The following is a 25,091-nucleotide window of genomic DNA, read 5'->3' as shown; positions in this document are numbered from 1 at the left end:
ATTATTAAACACAGACAGCGCAATAAGTAACTAATGTGTTAAACTTTTGTCTTACAGGTTAATAGTTTTTTTTACACCGAACATCTTTTTTAAGCTACATTAGGCATCATGACGTTTAACGTTATTTATTTTAGGAAATAGGCATTTTTAATGATGGACATTGTATATAAAGAGGTGGTTTGGCAGTCAGAAGTCAGACAGTGCAAAACTATATGTGTGAACATTGGTAATTAGAAACAGTATTAAAACGAAAAGAACTGCATTGTCTTTTGAAGAAGCCCAAAGAGTAGCAAATAACGGTAAGTGCTATTTCTGCGATGAATTAGTTGCATTGTAAACTCAAACTTCGAATCACAAATGATAATATAACTGTATTCATTAGTAGCTTATAGGTTGCTAGCTAGGGCAGTATAGAACTATATGATTGATATTTCACTAATTTCAGATATTTTTGCACCTCTTTAGAACTTATGTACGGCAAACCCTTTTGACAAATTTACGCAATTAAAATTAGTGATGGGACTAAGATTTTGAAGCGAGTACCGATACCGAGTACGAGCACCACGTGTATAATACTTTCGATACCGAGTACTTAAATATAGTGTTGGAATTAGTTGTAAAATATAACTAGCTAATATATCTGCCATGGCCGGGGTACATGCGCGCACACACACATATGCAGAAGCATGTAGGAAAATGTGATTTCAACACGATAGCGAAAAAAATACGTAACCTGGCATAACTTTTTCCCGTTTCTGTGCTGTCAGAACCAAATATTGGCAAAAAGTTGCTCGTATTCTTATAGTGCAAACCGGCCTTCGGTATTAAATGTTGGTATCGAAACTGAGGCAAAAATTTTCGATACGAGTACGAGTAACGATAACACTGAAATCGTTCGATACCGAGTACCGGGTACTCGTCTCATTACTAATTAAAATACCGTAGCCTTTTTTTGGTCTCACTACCTCCCAAGGAGCGTAATGTGACTTAATCACAACCAGATACAACATTATATGCGTGGTTTAGTTTATTTTTTTTACAAATTTGTCACAGGCTTTGATGCGACAAACGATTTATTTCTTCAAATATTTTTTCAGATTTTAAAGATGGCCGTCTTTATATTTGGAACTTTGCTCATAGGAATCAGTAAGTCGAATAAATTGGCAAGAAACCGATTAACCAAAAACCAACTAACGTGGAGAAATTTGCACATGCAAAAACTGTGATCCTTTTTTAAACCACAAATAAAGCAGTATATATTTTTGCATTACATAAGCGTTCCTAAGTAGTACTTTGCATCATTTTTAAACTTTAGTAAGCATTTGACCAGGGCATATAGTTAAACACTCATAAGTGGGTCGCAAATCCACTTCATAGGTAAGGAACAGCGTTATAAGGATCCAAAAATAACTTGGTAGCCTGAAATCTGGGTAGCATTTTCGTGTTATCTTGACATATACGTCTTGTTTTTCAGGTTTCATTTGCGGTATTATATCCTACAAGCGCACGAAGCCATCTCCCAATCACAAACGATAACCGAACGTTCAAGCGTCTATCCAATTCGTGTTCTTTATTCATTGTGCCTTGAACGAATTTTACGATAAACAATACAACACAAACGTACACCGTTTCCCTCTTACGTCACAATGACGTCATCCACAGTCACATGACTGCTTCGCCAAAAATTTCCAAACACGTGATCTCGCCATCCAATCAGGTTCTCGCCGCGTTGTTCAGTCATGCATATCCTCGTAGCGCTTTTGACCGATCTCGATGTATTCCTGTTTTTCCTGTGACGTCATCAGGCTGATGAGCTCATTCCCGCGCGATTCGACCTCCTCGTACGTGTACGGTTGCCCGGCGACGGTTACCATGGTTTCGTCGTCCACGTCTTCAAACTCGTCCGATTCCTCGCTTTCCGCTCCTCCGTGCGTCGGATGAGGGCGATGCGGGTGTCTGGAAGGTTGAGAAGATCCTTCTTGTACCAGGAGGGTCTGAAAAAGATGAAGATTTTAGGGTTGCCGAGTTGGCCTCTTTCCGGCCAGAATTGCTTGATCTGGTTTTTTATAACCATTGGTTGGCAAAAGTTTGGGACTGGCCGAATGTGGGGCCGTTTTGACATTTTCACGCTTCTCAGCAGGATTTGATGCTTACGAATTTCAGTGATTATAACGTGTGCTCAATTCATGAAAAATTAAAAATCGCTTTCCGTCTGCACTTTTGAGTTGAAACACAGAACCACAGCACAAAGATCTATGGTTGAGTTTTTTATCGGTTGGTGAAAGGCAACGTAACGACACAATGGCACTGCACAATCACCGAGCCGAAAATAGCTGTGCAACGTTAAAACGTTATAGAGCGCAAAACAGTAAAGGGCAAGATTGGCAGTTCATGACTAAACGCGCTACAGCTACGACTTATACAAAATGTATGAACTGTTACTGTCAGGTAGAAAGTATACAAACCAAATAGTATGAACAGTGTTTGCAAAAACATATCTTTTAAAATTGTTACAAACCTGCATAACTTCGTCGTTCAACTTTTGGTCAGACGCGTCCGGTTTCTTTGGTTTCATGACGTCATCCTTTGATGACATCGCAGAGCTCGTCACAGTGCTTTCGATCATCCATTGTGGAACCTTAAAAAAAGCAAAAAGTATGATAATTACTAGGGATGTGCCCAAACTGCAAATGTTCTGTTTGGTCGAGCACCGAGCATCTCAATTTAATGCTCGGTGCTCGGCCGAACACGCTCGGTGCATTATGACGTCACAAAAATCCCCTTTCTAGGTTTTAGCTCTACAAGGTCTCTTACGTCACCAGCGGTGTATTAAGGCTTAATCATTAAGCTGTACAGGCCTCAGAAGTACACGTTTTCCACCATCTTATACAGTTAAAAAATCAGTTGTTTTTGTTCAACGTCACCCTTTCTAACACTATTTTAATGCTCGGGTCAGTTTGTGCAACTACTCGGCCGAGCACCGAGCATCAAAAACAGCGATGCTCGGTACCGAGTACTCGGGTTCTGGCTCGGCTCGGCCCATCCCTAATAATTACCAGTAAAACACATTTTTTGCATCTCATTTTAGGTATAAGTAAAATAGGAGTCAATGTAAAAAAGTGGGGTCAAATCTTGAGAAAAAGTTATTTTTATATTTTCTGATTTTTATTTAGTTTTTTCATCATATATGTGTTATGTAACAATAGGAAAAGTGTATGATTTAATATGACATAATCATAGCATAATTAGTTGGTTACCTCTTTAGCAACGTGCTCCACCTTTTTCTCCCCCATGTCAATTACAACGGCTTGTTCATGACCAAAGTCAACAGTGGTTTTGCCCGTTGACCAATGTTCCATATCTTTATGTTTCTGACCTTTACTTGACCTTGGGCCACTGCATAAAAAGGCAAAAAATAAAAAAAAAGTCACAAATCAAGTGTTAAAATATTCTTTTTTTTGGTTTGAAAAAATACTGTTGGTTAAATTATGAAATAAATCTTTTTATTTTTTATATTGTTAACAAACACAAACTTCGGATGTAGGTGTGGAATGTGGGTTGGTTTTGGTTCAAGTACATCTTCAGATAAAGTAATGTTCTCCACCTCGCGCAGTAGTTTGTAAACTGGCTCCATCTGTTCATTGAATTTTGCCTAGAAATGTAAGAAATCAATTAAATATAAAGACTGAATTAAAATTAAAATTGCTGCCAAGCTAATTTTTTACAACGAGGCAAGAGTGGAGATAAGCACATAACTTTTTAGGTTTGTATTTAAAGATACTTTACTTTTGAGTTTTACCTGAGAAACCCTTAAATCCTGCTCTTGGTGTGCCTCTTTGTCTTCCAAAACCTCCGTTTTGCAAAAAGTGCAGTTCAAAGTTCCTAAATATAAATACAAAATGAGAACACTTGGTTAAATCTGAGTTTAAATGTTTTTAGATATGAATTTTAGGAAAACTGTTTAAAGACAATGTTTTTGTTGTATTTGTACCTAAACAAATGTCACTGTAAAAACTTAAGTACTAAAACCATTCTAAATGTTCAAAATCCATATTAAAATAAAAAATATTTTGCATAATATTTACCAAACATTGGGTCCACAAGTTGATTGACTTCCAGGTCACTGTATGTGTTGAGGCAAGTGGGACATTTAAAGGAAGGTCGATTTGTTGTGTCACGCTCCATCGTTTCAATTCTTTTGTGCATGTGATGAAGCTATTAGAGTTTTGAACTTTAGTAAGTCAGTTTAAACATTTAACTTGTAATTCTTTAAGTAAATTTAAATTCCTAGGACTTTTATTACCTTGTACTTAATGACATTTGCTATGCTTCTATAGTTGATGTAGTAGTAGTAATGTCTTGTCACTTTTCCATCATCCTAATTTAAATACAAAGTTGTGTATTTAATTTAAAAATAAAGTAAGCAGGTTTATAACATATCTAGCAATTCAAAAGGGTAAAAGAAAGCTGAGGTGAGGGAATATTTTTTAAAAACTTTAACAAAACATAAAATTTATAACCTGTGTTTCAACATAAGCTCTTGATTTAAGGAATTTGTCATTTTTTAATTGGTTGATGACAGTTCGCAGCTGCTTCTTGTCAAATTTTAGCAACTCCTAAATACGAAAAAACAAACCAAAATGTAGTGATTGATTTTTACCAGTTTAGACAACTCAGTAAAATACCTGTATATCTTCTTCTTTGACACAAGCATTTCTTACAAGCACATCAACTGTTAGTGCATGTTCAATTCCATAAAATCCTCTCACTGTACACCTTGAATAATGCATTTTTTGTTGAAAAAGCAAAGAAAAATGAAACACTGTTTTTTTTACAAGAAAGAAGCATGTACTTTAAAGTTAATTTTCCTAAATACCACGGCTTTAACTGAACAAAGTTTATAAATAACAATACAAGTGACCAGGGTTTTTTTAAGGTTTGGTTTGGGTGACCGCTAAGTAGTTTTAAGAGACCGCAAGTGTTTCATTTAAATACCAAAAAATAGCCATATTTGCTTATTTGGGAAACCGCTCGAGAACGGTCCCCCAAAAAACCTTAAAAAAAACTGCAAGTGACACAATTTCACCTGACTAAACGTTGTAAGGCATCAGGAACTTCTCTGAGAACATCAGGATCTTCATCCATTTTTACGCGTATTTTTAGTCAAAGCTACATAAAATTGAAGCAAACACCTTATTTGTCCCCACTCCCCAATCAGTTTTTTTTAATCAACTCAACTCATTAGATTTCAGCAAAAACTGGACATTATCGCATTTGCAAAATGAATTGTTTATGTGTTCGGTAAAAGTGTGATCGAAGTTAAGGGAAAGTCCCAAATTTACCAAATTGCTGATCTCCATGGAAAGATTAGTGCCTGATAAAAAAGTAATGGTTTCTGAATCAACATCACGTATATAGTTGTCACTCGGTACGAGAAAACACTCTCACATCATATATAAATGATTTTACTGAATTTATGTTATTTTACGAATATTTAAACAAAATCGATACATTTTAGGTGTCTTTTTTACGTTCTTGCCTATTTTAGTTTTTTGTGTGTAAAATTGTCTGCTCAAAAGTACAATGGCCGTTTTGATTTTCTGTGCCAATACACATTTTAGGCAAAATCTTATTTCTTTGCCAGACTTCACGGGAAGAAGTTGCCACTGAAAGCGCTGTTGTTCCCATGGCTACTCAACTGACGCTCGTGCAAAAAGTCGACGTGCTTCGTGCAAAAGTGAAACAGTAATGTTGTAATTTGCGGTAAAAATGGACGAACGCCACTGGTGGATTGCCACCAAAATTCAGGAAACATTTCAAGTAGACGAAACTGACAGGTAATAAGTTTTGTTTTCAAACCGACATAAAAAATGTGTTCCTCTGCAGGTCTGCATTTGTTGCATTTTCCGCATTATTTACCGTAATAAACCCAGTGCCAATAATGCATTATTTACATTGGTTTGGTTTGTAAATGTTTTTTTCTTGCTATTAAGTTTGGTTTTTAATTATATTTTGCTCTTTACACATTTTGCACAACAGAAATACACTGTTTGGCAGTTGGCACTAAAACTAAATAAAACATTGCTTATATGCAATTGTGCATACTGCTTTATTTATTTTTTACAGTCCTACTGCACTAGAACATTTTCTTCTTGATGCAAGCAATTTTGAGCTGTTAAGTCAGTTTCTTGCTGCAAATGGGTTGAGCAAGTTGTTTGTTTATGGCAAACGTCCTGAAGGTCGGTCATGGTTTTCAGATGACCTTACAATGGTTTCGAGTCTTGTCAACTTGAAGGTATGATAAAAGAAAATGTATAAAAGAAACATATTCAGTATTGCACAAATACAGATGCAATGAATAAGACTGATTCATGAAAATTCAAAAACATTCTTGATGCAGTAAACCTTGGTTAATCCGGACCCGTTTTTACCAAAAATGTGTCAAGATTAGACAAAGATCAGGATTAATTGAAGTATTTATTATTCAAATGTAATTTTAAATGTAAAAGATTCTGATTGACAGTGAGTTCAATTCGCATAGCTTTTTTGGTGGCTACCAGGAATATATAATTAATTTCAAAATTTGCTAAAAACTTAATGGTTTACAGCAGGGGTGGGGAACCCACTTAGTACTGCGGGCCGCATGAAATGCACAACATTTTCGGGCGGGCCAAATATTTTATTTTTTTCAAATTCCGTGTAAAAAATACCCGAAGCACACAAGTGATTTTATATTTCATCGGTCCAGATTTTATTTTTTCTTTGCTGTTACTTGTTTGCAATAAACAAAGCATACAGGTTTATCACTTAATTCAACTAAAATTTGTCCATTTTTTCTGGAACACCCTATAGCTCCATTAAACTAAATATATTCTATGTAACAATATAAGGATCCACACGATAGCTTTAAAATCAATTTGAAACTAACACCACATGGCAAATAATTTGTTACTGCAAGGCAATCGAGTGACTGTTACGTTACAAATACAGCAAGTAGTTGAATGTGTGGTAATTTTTATAAGTTTGGCGTCAAATGTAGAAATTTCGAAGTCATTTCAAGTAAATATTTGTCCATCAACTATTTTTTTTATGCTTTACTCTAACAAAATTGTGACGCGGGCCACATTAAAAAAGCAAGCGGGCCACATGTGGCCCGCGGGTTGCAGGTTCCCCACCCCTGGTTTACAGTTTGGGATTCAGTTTGCAACAAACCATAATCGTTCGATCATGGAATATGTGATTAACAAGACATTTCAAACAAAATAATAGTGATAAGTCGTGATTTGGGATTTACAATCCCATTACAGTAAAAAGTATGTACATGAGAATGCCCTGTGTGCCAAAATGGAGTTGTTTGCATTAACTTTCACAGTGTTGTTTTTCTAAGACATGTTTATGCTACAGGGTGTTGGGTTGAATGAGCTCGTTTGTGTTTATCTTCTTCGGCCTTCCACAACCCGCGAAGTTGACCAGTCGCAAATGCACAAGCAGATATTCTGTGGTGAAATTAAAAACAACCCACTCAACCAGTTATCCACTGTGTTATCTCAGGTAACTTATTACATTTTATGCATTATAAAACTACATTAAGATACAAGACTTTCAAAATATTCTCAAGTTTTGGAAAAGTATGTCTAAAAAAATGCATAATGTTCTATGATTAAAACAATAATTGTTCACAATAGAGCATGTATTCAAACTTTTGACTTTCCTTGTTTAGAAACTAGGCATAAGTTTGTTTTTGTTTATTTTTGGTTTTAGACTGAAGGAGTGAAACTAACTCTTTTAAACGATCTATAACAAATACAATTTGTCCTACAATAATAAATTCTTAAATAAATGTTCATGAGAAAGTATGCATCACAACTTTAGACTTCACTTTTATCCTATTTCTATACATTTGATTTTCCAATAACCACCAAATGGGCTGTATTTGGAAAATTTATTTAAACTTGGAAAATGGTTACAGGTTTTTCTTCCAATGGTAAAAGGCCAGGAAGATTGGGGAAGATGCTCCGAAGAACACAAGCAGCAGTTTGTTCATTCAGTGGAAAAATATGTAAATGTCTTGGTAAATGCAACCAGTAAAAGCAATGCAACCAACCAACAGGTACATTACTTTTTTATTACAATATTTTACATTGAACATTTATTATTTATATTGTGGAACATTTTGGTTGACAATTATAGGCATTATTAAAACTTAATCAAAGTCAATGCAAGTCTAGTTATTTGAATATGTTAACTTTCAGTAATTAAACTATACATTGGTTTTAACTGTATTCCAAATTATGGTAAGCTTTTGTTTTTGTAACTCAGTCTTCTAAAGTCAACAAAATATATTTAAATATATAATGCAAGAAAATTGGTCTTCTTAAAACAAGTTTTCAGCTTTCTTTCTTTGGATAAACTACATAACTTTGTGACATTTTCAGTTTTGTTAGTAACTTATTTGAGTAACGTACATATGAGTAACCTAATATTACTTCAATGTATTTTCACCCTTATAAAATCTACATCTGTTTTTGGGCGTTAGGATGTTTTACAAATTGCATTGAAAATGTATTTTTCAGATACTCCGTCTGCCCAGCCAACTTGTAAGCAGAGATTTCTCCCAGCATCGCATCAGCAGTCAGTTTGATCCTGCAGTCATCCAGTCATATGAAGAGGTTTTACATGAATGGATGCAAACTATAGAAGGAGTTTTATCTGAAGGAGCCGATGACAGGTGTGGGACCCTTAGTACAGTAAAGGTTTTGTTATCTATATAAACTCTAGTAAACGTTTATAAAATTTCATTTTGTGTCAGTGTGGTTGGCAAATGCATTAAGCAACAAGAAATTTGTCACCAAGCAGTGCAGTATACATACATATTGTACATGGTGCACAAAGACAAGAATGTAGTGTACTTATTGCAGCAATCTCATGTCTCTTCCTAAATAGGCAATATGCTCACTCGTGTATCATCATAACATCGCTTGTTTTGGACAGATATTATTTTTGTGGAGCAGTGTGCAAGATATTGATAGGTGAACATTTTCAATGCCTGCTTGCCTTTCACTGTCTCCGGAGTAAAAAATAAAGTTTAAGTAAGCATTGAAGTAAACAACGTATCTCCATAAATTGGTTTTAATTGGGATTTTGGGATATGAACACTCTATACCAGTGGTTCCCAACCTTTTTTGATACATTCCTCCCTTTGTCCATTTTCGAACTATTTATTCCTCCCCATAAGACAAAAAACAAATACTGTATAACATGAAAAATTATAGCAATTTAAAATAGACCTTATAATTAGGGATGTCTATTTCACAATCCTTTACATTTGGCTCCAGATGTGAACCGGCCCAAATTATAATGGACATAATAATGTAAAAACAAAAATATTCTGTAACGCTTCCCATGCAAATTTTTTTTTACAGTTTTTATGAAATTCCTCCCCTGAACTCCTAAAATTCCTCCCCTGAACTCCTAAAATTCCTCCCTAGGGAGGAATTCCTCCCCGGTTGTGAACCACTGCTCTATACCATTTTAAATGTGAAACTAAAAACCCTACTTTAAAGTCTTCTGTTTAAAGATCATTTTTTCATTCAGATTGCTTGACATTCATTCTGGTCCACTCACTGAACTGGAAAGATGGAAACGAAGACAAAGAGTTTTGGCTGGAATCACCGAACAGCTGAAAAGTAAAGAATGTAAAAATGTGATCGGCGTTCTCATTCAAGTAAAGTCTCGTACTCTTCGAGCATGGAGAACTGTTGATACATCGTAAGTCATGCTAGCTCTGAGAGTATATTTCTACAATGTTGTTTTGAGCAACTTGTTGCCAAAGATGACTGAATGGTTAGTGCAACTACCATGTGTTCGCAAGGTTGTGGGTTTTAAACCTAACTCGGTCACTTGTGTTTTCTTCAAGCAAGAAACTTAAGTGACATTGCTTCAACCCAGTGGTTAATAATGGCCTAAACTAAATCAAAGTAGCCAACTGTCTAATTAAAAGAAAATCAAATAAAAATGTTACCCTTAAAAGTGGTGGACTCATTGTAAGTATACTGCATTCATGCGCTGTCTGCCAACTGTGGATAAAAAAGAAGAAAAATACAAGCTGTCATTGCATGTTGGTGATATAAATATGGGTGTGCATTAAATTTATGGTTTGAAATTTGTTAAGAAGGGGCACTGCATACAGATTTTTTATTCACAGATTCTGTTTTAATGCATCTTGAATTTCTAACTATAGCCAATCATTTGTTGCTAAAATTTCCTGTTTACCATGTGTGTTCGATTGTAAGGCGTGGCTTATAGAGTTTTTTTCTTATGAATGTTGTGTATCAAGGGCAGGCTACAATTTTAATGTAATCCTGATTTTTTTATTGTTCTGTACGGTGATAGAAATTGTACTCCCCAACTACCATGTAGAAGCAGGGACTGAGTTTGTTTTTGGTAACTAGGATAACCGATGCTCAAAACGAGACAAAAGACAAGGTAAAATATTTGGAGGCATTACGACGCCACCTGGAACAATTGCATCATGAGATGAACCCGGTTTCAGCCATAAATATCATAATGCCAACACTAACTGGAGCTATTCGTCAGATGGATTCCATTTCTAAGTTCTATGCCAGGACAGGATACCTCGGTCTTCTATGCATGAAGGTAAAACAAATTGTTAATTGGTTTACTTTAAAAATCTTAGTTATATGTGCATTTTTTCATCAAACTTATCTATCCCTGAGCTGTTGATTATTGCAAAATTTTTAGTTTTTGGCATATAGATTAATTGATTCTTATAGAAAAGTTACAGAAATTGCCAGTTAATCACCGTAATGAATTTACCAAACTTTTTTTGTAATTTAACAAGATGTTTTTTTGGGGGCCATGGTTAGAATTTATGATCCTTGTACAAGTAAGTGCATTGTGCAATTAAACGTAAAAGGATTTTTTTTCTTTAAGATTGTTTTTTACTTCAGAAGTTTTAGGATTCTTGTTTTGTTTTTAAATTGAAATCTCGAATTTTAGGTGGACAAACTTTTGTATTTTCAATTTGGTCACTTTTTATGAATATCACAGTGTCTTAATTCGTTTATTGTGTGTGTAGATTGGAAACCAACTTGCCACAATGTGTCGAGATTATGTTTCTGAAATATTCGCTCGTAGTGGTGATTTATGGAAAATAATTCACGATGAGATCGAACAGGACGATCTTCCCCCTCCTTCGTACAAAGTTTTCAAGAAAGGAAGCAAAAAGAAAGAGTTGATTCATGATGACGACAAAACTTTAACTGGAAGGTGGATTGTGATTTTAAAATCAATTTTATTATGTTTATTTATTCCACATATTTAGTACTGTAATCAAGTTTTGAGCCCAACAAAAACCTGTTGGATTATGAATTAGTATTAAATAGTGTAGTGCTAAATATTACGTACAGTCATTTTACCTTTGTTGAAATAGATACTTGGATATTTAAATTAATTCGTGTTTTTTTTCTTAGAATTACAACTTTTTCTATTATGTTTTGTAACGTTGTTTGCTAAGTTTTTTTTTCACTTGATTTAAAAAAAAAACTCATAACCAAGACCTGAACTTTATGTGCTGGATGGATAAAACATAAAAACTTTTTTTATATAACTTTTCTGAAGGTTGCGAGCATGCCTGGCACTACAGTCATTCTTCCGTGACCAAGTAAAGATCCTACGTGATAGTTTGGGTTCAACAACAACTGCCCCACACAGCCTTAACCAATCAGTGAGCTCCCTCGATGCACCAACCAACAGGTCGAAGGTCGTCAAGAAAGCAAAGTTTGCAGCCACTGGTTCTGTTGTCTCTGGATCAGGTAATGCTAAAACAGGGCTTGTATAACTGGTTGTGAAAATCATGTTTCCAACTTGCCATGTTTGGGAACTATTATGTGATAGATAAAATACATAACAACCAGATATGGTTGAAAACTAGGTTGTAACAATGTGCAATAATCTGATAAAAATGAGAAAAAATTATTGGAAAATGCAAATTACTGCTACTTGTTTAGCAATTCCCCCTAAATGAAACCAATTTTCGGAAGCTAAACAATTCCACAGGTTTGACAGAATTCATTCGAATAAAGACTAACAAGCAAAAATGGTTTTTATTTGAATTGCTGCATAATTTTAAATTGCCCTATGTATATAGATGTACTGTATTTACAATAGTGCATTTTTTGGGGCCACTGTACATATTGTTTGCAAAATCAAAGCAAAATTTAGTTTTGTGTTGAAGTTAGTTTGTAAGATTTAATATAATGCTGAAACAAATGCAGTATTGAATTAAGCACTCAATATTTATTTTTTCAGATGGCAAAGATTATGGAAGTTTTAGTTATGGCATTCCTTTGTTCGATGATGAAACAATACTTGCTAATCTGGACATCATTTGTGGAAGAATGAAACAATTGCTAGAGATTGTTTCTTCACTGAGACAATTCAACAAATTAGGTATTCTGTCACATTTTACTGCTTTTGCTGGTTGATACAAATTTAACCCTTATCCTAGTTTAAAGAAATAAATAAAACTGTCAGAAAAGGACTGAATGACGCTGCTACATGAAAAAAATGTCATTTTTGTATCATTTAAGACATTATTTTAACTTTTACATTATTAAAACAATTAGTTGTGCAGTATTTTTTACTGATTTCATTTCTAATTTAGCCAAAGATGCTGCTGGCCTACCTAGACCGCGAGCAGAAGATATTCCCACTGGTCAAACCTCATCGGAATCTGTGCAAGATGAAACTTCAGCAGGCAGTAACATATTGTTTTTATGTTCACATTTATTTTTAAAAAAATTTCCAAAAATATTGTATGTACATCAATATGTACGATTCTATTAGCTGTGTTTTTATACGCAAGAAACATGTTGGTCATATCGCAGATTTCTGTGTCATATTTTTCCACTTTATTACACTTTTAGTGTATATTTGTAAAAGTTAGTTCATTTCCCAAACCTACCTTTACTTGTCTTATGTGTTATGTTATGTCTTATGTGTTAATACCGTAAGTGAAAAATATTTTTGAATAAAATTACAAAAACTTTGTATTATTTTTGTAGATCGAGCTGCTTCACCCCCAGAGGTTGAATTTGTACAAAAAACACAAACTTACACTTATCACAATGTAAGTGTTTCATTTTTATCTTTTTGATTTACTTATGTTTTTTAATTTGCAACTGCTAACCCTGAAATGTAACAAACAGGGTTTAACAATTAATGCTAGTGTTTTCTTTGCAAAATGGTAGTATATTGACACTTGAAGTTTTGGCCAATATCAATAATTTGCTTTTGTCTGAAGCGTGGCCAGCAAGGGATGGTCACAGTGCCAGAAGAAGATGAGGACTTGGAAGATGACTTGAGTTCAGGTTTGTCTTATTACTGACAGTATACAAACTTATGTACTGAATGTGGCGAAGGCATTTGTTTTTGCTCTACGTAGGGAATTGGGCTAATTAAATCTAAAGTAAGTTACTAGTTTTAGTTGTATTTCTGTGTGTTTAAAGCTTACATTTGTTTCAAGGTGTCCATCAAAAATCCTTCAGGCTTCCAGACAGTGACTCAGAAGAGGATGACATGTCCAATGCTTCTGATGGTTCAGGTTCCCCATCTCAATCACAGTACAATGCTGCAGCTCTGCTTAGTATGTCATATTTTAGATATTAAACCATTTTGGAGTGTAACATGTTAACCAAACTAATATTTTGGGGGTTGTGTGACTTTTATGGTGGTAATGGATTCAGTTTAATTCGATTAAATTCACCTTGTTTGACCAAAACAAGCTAAAGGGCTATACCCATAATCATTTTCATGGTCCACATAACAATATATTTTTTCAACTGTTGCATGTATATTTTTGTTGCATACACATTAGGCAGTAAGTCAGAACATGGTATATATCATAGAGATTTAAGAATGCCATGTCATTCAAACACTGTGTGATACACTCAAGCAGTTGAAGAAGGTTGTAACTTACTGCCTAACCAAATTCTTCTGGTTCTAGTTACAATTTTCTTAAACATGATTGTTCGTTGCAGGGCAATTATACAGCTCAGGTGAAGAAGGACCCAGTATCACTTCGGTAATCGCTGACAATGTGACAGCTATGATTAGAACAATGGGATCAAAAATTAATGCCTCCATGTTGCTGGACATCCAAAGAAAACAAAAAGACAAGTATGAAGATAATTGCTTTGTTGAAATTATGCAAATCTAGTAATTGAAAAATGTAATGCATCCCTAAAATGGCAAATAATATGTAGGAAGAAAATAATGTGGAGAAATAAAATAACTTTCAAAAATTCTTAAAATAACAAATTAAAACTATTTGAAAAAATATAGATTCCAAAATAAATGTCACAGTTTCAATCAATTTAAAAAAAAATACAATAAATATGTCAAACTGTTTAAAAAAGAATTAACAATTGATGTTTTTCCTGAAGGATACTAAACCTAGTATTTTCTTCAGATTTGAAGATGCTTTCAACTTTTTTGGAACCCTTTCCCAAAACCTTGACCAACTGATACTTGTTTACCTCCAAGCAATCTTCTCTAAGGGAATGAAAACCAGACAGGGTCTCAGTATTTTATCCAAGTGAGAATTTCAAACTGGACTTAAATACTATAAACATGAATTCATTACTGAAATCAGAGAACAACACAATTATACATGAATTAAAGTCTGACAGGCCTGTAAGAGGGTTTGTACATTTCAGAATAGACTTGTTTTGTGGGTTCGAATCCCACTGTCTTTAATGGGCCTGGCATATGTGGACGTAGTGCAAAAACTATTATAGATCGCCAAGCGTTGAAGGCATTGTGCGCATTCAAGCTGGTGTTGCAAGCACTTACATTTGACGAAGCATAGGCTAGACCAGTGGTTCTCAAACTTTTTTTTGTTGCGACGCCTCTGAAAAAGTTTTCTGGACTTGCGACGCACCAGCAAATAAAAGTTAATGAGGAAACTTATTATTAAAGCTGTGTTTATTGATACAACAACAAAATGCCACGAAACGAAACTATTCTGCGACGCCCTTAATTGAAACGACGCACCAGGGCGTCGCGACGCACAGTTTGAGAACTACTGGGCTAGACCCTACGCTTTTCCTACTGAGCAACACAGGCTTAGTGGTGCACCTGCCAATAGTTCAATCACAAGCCTTCCTTACGTTGTATGGTACACATGCCTGCTTCGTACTGCATGAATGGTTAAAGCTCTCCAGTCATAAACATATGGTCGCCTTAGCCGTATTAAAGTGTGATGTCTCAACATAGGGCACCACTTTAATGCTCTGCTACATATGGATATTTTTGGGGGTAATGGAAGACTGTATTTTTGCAGGTTTAATGCTGTAAGTCAGAGAAGCAATTTGAAAGAAACCATCAGTGAACATTACAGTGATGTGTACGCAACATATGCAAAGGAATTGGAATCTATTCAAGAGGTGGGAGACCTGTAAAACAATTTCAAAAGTAGTTTCACTATTTTGCTTATTTTGGTATTCTGGAGGGCGGGCAATGCCTTTCTGTGTTATTTTCATGAGTCCGCCGTCGAGCTGCCGGTTTTATTACAAGTCTGTCAAATGATTTCTTTGTTTAAGAGAGTATGTGACATTAATTTCGTCCAACGTATGAGATTTCAATAGGTTGAAGCCATGCTCTTAGGGAAACACAAGTGACTGAGATGAGATTAGAACCTACAACCTTGTGAGCACAAGGTGGTTAATCAAATCAAACCACTCGGCCATCTTCAATGATTTTAAGTAGTCCTAATAAGCAAACACAGGGAAATACTTTTCTATCAGGTTGCAGCCAACTTTGATTGTCAAAACTAATGATTTCAAAAACAAGAATAAATTGATCAAAAACAAACCTCTAAAAGAGATTGTAAAACGATACACAGTGTATTAAATGTTTTTAAACCATCTGCAGTATGGTGTTTTCTTATACACAAGCTTTTTGCCATTTTTTTCTTTTATTCAGCTACTTTTCAAGTCCCTGTTTGTCCTTAAGTATGGAATTGCATGTTTTAAGTCCGAAAATGGCGTTACTCATGTAAAGCATGTTACATATACAAACTTTTTTAATACTGAAAGTCAGTATAGCTTAGTTAACAATCAACTCATACATATCATTTCAATATTCAGATGTATGAGAAGAACAAGCACGATCCGATTGTACCACGTGACGCACCACCAGCTGCTGGCGCCATCTACTGGTCAAGACAATTGCTTTCTCACATCGAAGAGCCAATGAAGGTAATAGCTGGTGATATGTAGCTTAGCCCTTTAGTTAAACGGTTAAGGTGCGCTTTGTAACGTTGTTAAATATGGTAAAATAAACAAAGTGCCTTAAAAGGCTTGTCAAATTTTTAGGTGGTTAAAACAGCGTTAAAAATCCGACTAGCAATTTTATACAAGAGAACTCTGATTGGCTTAATGTGGACCAATGAGCTTTCCTTTTGCGTTACCGTTTATTAATCGTCGCCATTTTGTTTTTTCTTGTTATTTGTGTTCGAGAGGCGGGCTCATGCATACCCGCCCAGACGGGTGTAAAAGCCCGCGATTATTTTACCAATGTATTTTTTTCATCTTTTTTTCTAGGTTTAACCATACCTGTGTGGTATTTGTTTCTTTTCCTCCCCCATACGTTAATATTAGGCCGTTCTTAGCCAATAAACAAATATTCTACAGAGTTCGAAATGGGTTAATTAAGCGTATTTCAAATCGTAAAGTATACATCAGGCTTCTAAACCCTTTTACTTAAAAACAGTGAATGACAAACTTTTTCTGCCTGCGCCCTACTTCAAAATGTTGCACAATGTTCATGTATTACCCATTTCGCGCATCACCTATTTGTAGAAATTAGGAATCACTATAAGAGCTATCATCAGAAAAAAAACTCTTTTGTTAGTGCGAAATGTAACTGACAGTAATTATGGCACAATAATGCACAGTATATAATTTCATGCTACCTATTTTATTTTGATTAACCCTGATTCACTATAGAAGGCATGTGTATCAACTGAAAGGACTTTGCGAACCACTAATGGTATGCCCACAGTTGTATGCGGGTCCGAAATTCGAGCCCGAACCCGAATCGATTTTAAGCAGCCCGTTCTGGCCCGAAAGTTGACTGGTCTATAATGCCGATTCGATACTGCTCGAACCGGTACAGCTGAAAAAGAAATATGTGACAACGTCTAACCGCTATGCGGATGACACGCTTGTATAATAAAGAAGCCGTACACAATAGACAATGACCTAAACAAAACGTTTTAGGGCTGTTGGGCAATAAGTTAAGTCCAGCAACTAGTTACTTAGCTAGATAATTTCTTTTTAAAAACTTACAGACACAGAAAGTAAAGTCATGCCGGCTTGAATCAAGCCCGTTTGGTAAAAAAGCATAAGCCCGAACCATGCCCGAATTCGCCCCGAAACCGCCCTGACTTACAACTCTGGGTATGCTTACCACAGTTTAGGAACCACTGGAATTAAACACATTTACGCCACCAATCTGCATGCCTTCTGTGGGTTTTATTTCTGCCGACCGATGACAAGAGAAATTGTCGAAATGTAGTCATACTTTACACACAAAACCGTGTATTGTTCATTTAAACACATTTATATTTATTATTTTAAGGCATTTCAGGAGAACAAGTCCTTGAATCAGAACAAGGAATATCACAGGACAGTTAAGTTTTACAACCGATTGGCCACAGCTCTTGTTACATTCGAAACACTCTGGTATCAACAGTGGTGTAAATCGGTCGACCATGTTATGAACGGAATGAGGGTAAGTTATGAATTTATGGTCTGAATATTTGTGTATTTTGTACAGGATTAAAACAGGAACTGTCCTTACAGAGCTCTTTCAGCAATTGCATTTTCACACCGACGATTCGACGTCCTATACAGGTCACCTTTATCGGAGTAAATAACACAAAATGCGCGTAATACAGTTCACAATATACGTCACAACGTGACGAAGGCACCGTGGGGTAACGAATGATTGGGCCTCTAATCTTTGAGCCTGACAGCAACAGCTTGTATTAACTGCCCTTTTGACAACCGGCAATTATATTTGACTCTTGTTTGGTTTTAAAACGAATGTGTTGGATAGTGTGACATTACTCTGATGCAGACGGCCCGTGTGAGACGTTGTGAACATAAGGTTGCGCCAACCACTTGGCAATTTTGGGAACAATTGGTGGATAATGACTAAACACCTTGTTACTCTAATAAACATTGTGTCTTGTTTTGGTGCAGGCTCCTCTTCTGAGGCAAGAAGGAGGAGAGCTGGTGGTGAACATCGATCCTCAGATCCCGAGGCAGATCCACGAGTCCAAGTGGATGCTGAGGATGAAGCTGGAGATCCCGGATGGTGCAAAAGCGATCCTCAGTAAGGAGAAGCAATTCAAGCAGTACAAGATACACCTCGAACAATGTCTGCATGAATATAAGAAGGTATATAATCTAAATGTTAAATATTGTGTGTGAACTTAATTTATTGCCTTATATACAGAATCATATACAGATGGTTAATATACTTAATCGTAGAACGCATACGGTAGTTGGGATAGAAACACTTTTAAAGTAAATATCAAGTCAAATTTAACTGTACGCAAACTGCAACTGGAAGGACTGAACGCAAGGTCATACAATTATACAAATACAATGTCACTGGCCACGTGGACAACACGAGTCATACTTGAAACAGTCAGGCACAAATAAAAAAGAATATAACCTACTACTGGGACCATACTGGCTATAAGTTCCTCCCGTAGGTTCTATTTAAACCGCAGGTTAGATTTTGTCCAGCCTCAGCCTTGACATGTTATTTCGGTATAAGGCCTTTTGTACACCTGGCGTACATTAATGTCAAAAACATAAAGACCAACTGCTATTTTAAAGACAGATTGTAATAGGATTTCTTGACGCTAAACAGAACTGCTCACAATCGCTAACCAAAGATGCAACCAAAGATAATGTTTTCACTATCTGTCTGTTTGTTTACACTTTAAATCGCTGCTTCTCGACTAGTTCTTCCGAAGTTTGTTTGAAATTAGTATTTTACTAAATATTGGCCTATGTTTTGTGTGCTGGGTTTCAAGATAAGGTTGATAAAAATTACACATACCCAAAACAAACTGCTATTAATATTAATATTTTTTTAATATAATTTAATTTAATCTAACACAACATTTAACATATGGTTTTAATACTGTAAATTTGTTACATTTCAGTATTTTTTGCCAGGTTCGTTGTGGAATCCCTGCACCTTTTCTCTCCCTGTTTAAACCTCACACTGATGCTGTAGTGAAGTGTTTACAGGTCGGGTTAAGCACTATCACATGGGACAGTATGAACATCGATGCTTTCCTACATAAAGCCAGGTAAGTAATAATGAGAGTATCCTTTAGCTTGACGTATTATATGAAAAGGTAGGTCTAATGTTGGCATTGAAGTATTAGAACCAATGTAAGTTGTGACAAAAACGAATACAATTTTACGCTATGAAATCAAAATAATTTATGTATTGATTTGTCTAGGAAGTATTCGTGCTCAAGTTTTTAGAGCTCTTCTGGCAAATGTTTTTTTATTCCGACGTTTCGACGTCATATTCAGGTCGCCTTCATCAGAGTAAATAACACTGAATGCAAGTAGTGCAGTGCATGATAAACAAAAGAAAAACCAATGAAACGCAAGCACGTCACAACGCAACGAATACCCTGCGCGATAACGAATGGTTGCGCCTCTAATCTTTGAGCAGGTGCCTGTAAAATACATTTGCCAGAAAAGCTCTATAAACTTGATATTATGCCTGGCGCTGGCAGCAAAAGCTTAGATAAGTATTCATGCTGTTTTTTTTGTGAAAGTGTAATAGATAAATACAATGGGTCTTGAAATCAGCCATAGTATAAATGTAATATTTTTTCTCTCAGATCAACTACACAACGATTACAAGGAATAGTCACAAAAGTGAGTGAAGTCGTTGAGAAGAAAATCGACCACGAAATTGTCTCCATTCATGAGTTGATGTTGTTTGATGACGATTTTGTTCTTGGAAAAACATGGGAAATACCAGATTTACTGCAGGTTCGTTCTGTTATTTAATGCTATTAAATAGTTTTTATCTAAAAAAAAATTCTGGTAATTTGAATAAACACCATGTTAAAGCGTATTGTAGCTTTGGCGTTTACTTTTTTTGTTTTGTTATTATCTTCGGAAGGTGTACAACAAAGTTGTAAACGGGCCTCAAACTGGAGCCTCAACACGGCCCGAACCCAAAAGTACAAGCCTGAAACCCGACCCGAACCCGAATCGTTTTTGAGAAGCCAGTTTAGACCCGAAAGTTTAAGTGACAGACCCCGACATTGAAGCCTCTGAAAAGACCAAGACAACAAACACAATAGACAACCGGCTTGACCAAGGCGTTTTAGGGTTGTTTGTCATTAGGTCAGGTCCAGCCACTAGCTACCTTTTTTCAAATTAATATTGACACAGAAACCTAAGCCCGAACCTGGCCGAAAAGCCCGGCCTGACTTACAACTCTGGTGTACAATGCCTGAAAATCGAACTGCATGTCACGTTGCTATTCCGATGGTTTATTTTTTGTCACTTTTGGAAGCTTGTTTTAGTTAGTTTAGTTAGTAGGACCACCATCTTCCTCTTTTAAGGCAAAGTCTCTTAGGCTGCTTGCTCAGGGAAACATAAGGGTCCGAGCAGAGATTAGACCCCACAAACTTGTAAACACTAGTCGATTAACCAATCGGCCATGTCGTTGACTTCATAATGCTTTAACTGGGGCTGTTGTACTTAAGCAGTCTTAATTTTCCGATGTACAATTTTGCTCCGTTTATTCGTAGGAAATGAACAAGTGCATATCGGAGCGAAGTCTTCAACTTCAGGAAAGCGTTTCATTGATCGAAGGAGCGATTCAAGACATCATCATGATCTTATCCAGCAGCAGAGTTAATAGCGCTGAGCATTGTAAGTGTTCATATACAAGTTATAGATTGGAGTTTGTTATAGATTAGAATCGGATGTTGTGTACATTAAGTTCGGTGACGGGCACTGCAGACTTCAGTGTGACAGTCTTTGGCTGAATTTTAATGCAACTGTAAATGTTTTTTTATGGTTTGATACAATGAATTCAACATAGTCGATAAAAAAACTGCACTGTAGATAAAAAAACAAAACATTCATTTAACAACTAAGTCCAATGTTCTACCATAATACAATATTTGTCAAAATATACAAAGCTGACATGTGCAGCATACGAGGCAACGGTTTTTTGTGATTCGACTTTCGGCGGCTTCGCCACTGAGCCTGTGTAGCTTAGTTGGTAGAGCGAGAGTTCCTGATGGATGCTTATCGTGGGTTCGAATCCCACCGCAGGCGAGATTTTTCCAGCCTTCGCCTTGCCATATGGAAATGCTTGGTGACCGGTTGTTTCTTTATTACGCTTTCAATAGGCCTGGCGTAGTATTGCATGTCAGTTTTCATGTCGTTGAGAAAATGCTAGGCATGTGATTGTTTTGTCGCAAAGTGAGATGCTTCCACCTAGCAGTAATATCCATCAAAGAAACCTTTGTTTTGTTTTTATGTCCAGCCTGCACAACGTGTTACATCTTTCCAGCCCCGTAACCAAATCTATATGGACCGTTGTTTGCCTGATTATGAATCAACTGGTCATAACATCAAGATTGTTTTACAGTTACAGCTGCAAAAAGCACGAACACCAAGAAAGGAAGAAAGAATGTGCGTGCTGGCAGCGGTTCCACTTCCACTGGGGGCAGTACGGAGTCGTCAAAGCAATTGTTTGAAGCCGAGGAAGCCAGTGTGGATAAAATATTCGGTAAAACTTGCCAGTTTGAAATGATATGTGCTTGTGGTTATTACTATAAACTAGTGTAACACGTGCAGATATTAAACATTTAGGAAGTAGTCTAAACTCTATAATGGCTTGTTACCTTTTATTTTCTTCTAATTTAGTTTAACAGTCACTACACGACATTTCTGGTTTAATTCTGTTAAATGCCAACCCTTAGTATGCCAAAATGCCAACCCGCAGTACCTGTTTTTTCAAAAAAAAGTAATTCATTTATAAGATTTTGGATATAGTTGGTATTATTGACTTGCTGAGAAAAATCTTGGTTGATTTTCCTTTTCCTTGTTCCAGACCACTACAGTAAGCTGACGTACAAAAGTGTCCTACACAGTGTGTGCCAATCTCTCACCACTCTCACATCAGCCATGGGAGCAAAAGTCGGGGATCATAATATCGATTACAACTACTCAAGACCAGGCAGCTCCTTGTCAAGGTGCACAAATCTCACATATATACAGTTTGGTTTAATCTTTTTTGCATCGATATGGCAACAGTCCAACAGAGACTGTTAAACCGTCAATGTATAATGTTTTTATTATGTACACGCTCTTAGGCAGTTTGATTTTGTGATTAGGTTTTGATTGGAGTAGAAGTTTTCAAAAATTTTCCATTTTTTAACGATTTCAGTTCCGACGTAGTTCGAACCGACTCGTCACTTTCATTTATCTCTACCGCCTCCTGGTGGGAAGAATCGACAGTGGACACTAATCAGGAGGGAAGTCTGAAATTCTTTGTCAAAATTAAGTAAGTGGGATTTTTGTACAACACAAGTAAAAAGCTTTTAATCTATTAAACTAACGGCATTCGCGATTTCTTTGAAGGTTAGATCCTGTTTCGAACCAACATGTAATTTTACCTTGTTAATCAGCATAATACAAAACGACTCGATTTAAACTTTAAACAACTTATGTTTTACGTGATGTGGCATTGATTGAAAAAGTTCAAGTCGGTTTGTTGTTTCTACAAGAGTGATTTGCGTACTCTAATAAGACTGCGGAGTGCGATTTATAAACCCCTGATTCGGAGAGATTTACTAATCTGTTTAGCGTTCCCACTACAGCATTACAAAGTAATGGCTTTTGACTTTCTACTGAGGCTATAAATTCTACTTCATTCGTCGAACAGATTCCGCATCCCTGATATAGTGCTTGATCCACCTCTGTCGGAAGTCCAAGGAGCAGTAGATGAGATGGTCGAATCAATCACCATGGCCACTAGTGGTAAGAGTAATAACCAAAAAATTTTTTAAAATGCTTTTTTGTTGGTAATGATAATAGTAAATCATTGGCCACCTAAATGTTACAACAGTAAAAGTTTACTATGTAACAAAACTGACAGAGGACTTGTAAATAGATTTATTTGCAGACATTTTTAACAGTGCAAAATAAATTCTTTATATGCATGTTTTCTGGCAATTATTTTCTCAATGTATGTGCCAAAATGTTGTGGAATTTGACTTTGAAAATGTGAGACCTTCTTCAATCTTTATTTTTTCACAGGCTTGGTGTGGTGGGGCGGACCAAACAAGAATCACAACTTTGAATCAAGTATTTTAATGGATGAGACCGTCGCTAATCAACGAGCTGCACTAGCATCGGCTACTAAAGGTCAGGAGCAAAAAATGCGGTTCATTAAACCTCCACATAACGATCGTACATACTAAGTTATTGTTCAGGCTATCGGTACCGAGTAGTACTGTTTTTGGTAGTAGGTCAAAATGTTTCACCTTAAAAATGAATCACAACGACTTATCTATTGTTACGTCACATATGTGTGCCTTTATATACACATGCACTCGTTTTTAACTTAAAACGGTTATTATCTAAACGTGCATAAGATGTGTTGAATGTAGTTTTTCAAGACTGTTATCGTTTAAACGGGTGCAGACCATTCTGCCTTAAAACATGTCCAAAATTTTGTTATGCAAATAACCAGAATATGCGATTATTTTGAGTTTTTTTCTTGAGAAATAAGGTTATCTCATGCAACTAAACGGAATATGCAATTAAACAAAATATACAACTAACCAGATTGGTCTGTAACGCTTTTTAGGTTTAAAAGCCAATGTACGTCAATATATCCAGCGCTTATCTCAATACAACTTCTTGTGGAGAGATGACATGCAAAGAAGCTATACCAATTTTATGGCGTCAGACCCCGATATGTCGGCCATAAGAAAAGAGGTAAAGTCTGATATTTGCATCTCATTCGACCGAACACGATTGCATGTGCCTGTGGATGTTTTTCTTTCTAAGCTACTCAACGTCTCGCATATTTTTCGTGTGCATGTGCAGACATATAAAAATCTACGCGTAAACCTGTGTATGACCACAACATGTACATCAAATGTTCCTAGCAGTGGGCATCAGAGGGGTTTAGTGTATGCTAAGACACATGAAATCCAGGACCACTATGAGAAACATAGCAGTTTATGCAGTACATAAACTGCTATGTTTCTCATAGTGGTCCTTAGCACACCCAGTGTGCTTGTTTGTATGCACAGATACATAAAAAATATATGCTGTGCATAAACTGGTGGACTACAGTGGTCTTCAGTATGTTCCGGGAGCTTGTGTGTACGTTCAGACACTTGAAAATATATGCTGGGCCTAAACTGGTGTGTGGCCACAACGTGCGCATCTAATGTTGCCCACAGTGGTCCTTAGAAAAGCATTGTTTTGTTTATTTATAAATGATTTCTGCACCGTTGGGATTCTGTTTAAAGGTTGAATACTTGCTGGATGTGGAGAAGAAGATCTCATCCATTCCTAGCGAGTTGGCAGCTGGATCTGTGATACTGAAACCGACCCCCACCAGAGACGCCTTACAGGGGTTGGCTGCCGCTTGGAAAACCCAATACGCTATGGTACGAAACCAAAATTTTTGAATAAACTTCGGTGTTTAATGATGAAAATAACTGCCCAAATAGACGTAAAAAGCGATATGCTTTATTGTTCAAACCTTTCGGCAAATGATCATGCCATCATCAGTGACTTGAGGGACCACATCAGTTACACCTGTTAATATCCGCTTAACTCACGTAAAAAAATGATAAAAAAGGTTGCGCATCAGTGACTGTTGTAGCGAGGTGTAAACCACCTGCACGTGTCCGAAGTATGGCGAACAGGTGAAGGTCAACCACGACCATATACATCAATTTTGAGCAAAGACCACAC

At 36.2% G+C, this 25,091-nt stretch overlaps 2 protein-coding genes across 2 annotated transcripts in view; one reads left to right on the top strand and one right to left on the bottom strand.

Annotated features, from left to right (window-relative positions):
- Positions 1–1,555: 1,555 nt before the first annotated feature.
- On the bottom strand, positions 1,556–5,314 carry LOC145233847 (general transcription factor IIE subunit 1-like). Its single transcript, XM_080098625.1, has 10 exons — positions 5,087–5,314; positions 4,686–4,776; positions 4,521–4,616; positions 4,304–4,378; positions 4,086–4,215; positions 3,800–3,882; positions 3,534–3,652; positions 3,258–3,396; positions 2,519–2,638; positions 1,556–1,994 (listed from the first exon to the last, which is right to left on the bottom strand). The coding sequence occupies exons 1-10, from the start codon at positions 5,143–5,145 to the stop codon at positions 1,734–1,736; spliced, it is 1,173 nt and encodes a 390-aa protein (XP_079954751.1). The 5' UTR covers positions 5,146–5,314; the 3' UTR covers positions 1,556–1,733.
- Positions 5,315–6,130: 816 nt separating this feature from the next.
- LOC145232214 (dynein axonemal heavy chain 5-like) overlaps positions 6,131–25,091 on the top strand; it is a 67,713-nt gene continuing 48,752 nt past the window's right edge. Inside the window, exons 1-29 of the mRNA XM_080096757.1 lie at positions 6,131–6,295; positions 7,405–7,551; positions 7,970–8,110; positions 8,574–8,728; positions 9,595–9,768; positions 10,452–10,656; positions 11,099–11,289; positions 11,641–11,834; positions 12,331–12,471; positions 12,686–12,781; positions 13,086–13,150; positions 13,325–13,391; positions 13,547–13,666; positions 14,061–14,199; positions 14,492–14,617; positions 15,365–15,467; positions 16,170–16,280; positions 17,665–17,817; positions 18,291–18,488; positions 19,281–19,417; positions 19,967–20,120; positions 20,891–21,014; positions 21,742–21,882; positions 22,207–22,348; positions 22,543–22,659; positions 23,041–23,135; positions 23,415–23,522; positions 23,968–24,098; positions 24,641–24,781. Coding sequence (XP_079952883.1) covers positions 6,269–6,295; positions 7,405–7,551; positions 7,970–8,110; positions 8,574–8,728; positions 9,595–9,768; positions 10,452–10,656; positions 11,099–11,289; positions 11,641–11,834; positions 12,331–12,471; positions 12,686–12,781; positions 13,086–13,150; positions 13,325–13,391; positions 13,547–13,666; positions 14,061–14,199; positions 14,492–14,617; positions 15,365–15,467; positions 16,170–16,280; positions 17,665–17,817; positions 18,291–18,488; positions 19,281–19,417; positions 19,967–20,120; positions 20,891–21,014; positions 21,742–21,882; positions 22,207–22,348; positions 22,543–22,659; positions 23,041–23,135; positions 23,415–23,522; positions 23,968–24,098; positions 24,641–24,781 — 3,843 coding nt within the window. The 5' untranslated portion in view covers positions 6,131–6,268. The remainder of the gene's footprint in view (positions 6,296–7,404; positions 7,552–7,969; positions 8,111–8,573; positions 8,729–9,594; positions 9,769–10,451; positions 10,657–11,098; positions 11,290–11,640; positions 11,835–12,330; positions 12,472–12,685; positions 12,782–13,085; positions 13,151–13,324; positions 13,392–13,546; positions 13,667–14,060; positions 14,200–14,491; positions 14,618–15,364; positions 15,468–16,169; positions 16,281–17,664; positions 17,818–18,290; positions 18,489–19,280; positions 19,418–19,966; positions 20,121–20,890; positions 21,015–21,741; positions 21,883–22,206; positions 22,349–22,542; positions 22,660–23,040; positions 23,136–23,414; positions 23,523–23,967; positions 24,099–24,640; positions 24,782–25,091) is intronic.

This window comes from Phallusia mammillata, chromosome 6 (genome assembly GCF_965637545.1).
Source record: "Phallusia mammillata chromosome 6, kaPhaMamm4.hap1.1, whole genome shotgun sequence".
Classification (NCBI taxonomy): Eukaryota; Metazoa; Chordata; class Ascidiacea; order Phlebobranchia; family Ascidiidae; genus Phallusia; species Phallusia mammillata.
The sequence above is the reverse complement of the archived record's forward strand: the minus strand, read 5'-3'. Positions and strand labels throughout refer to the sequence as shown.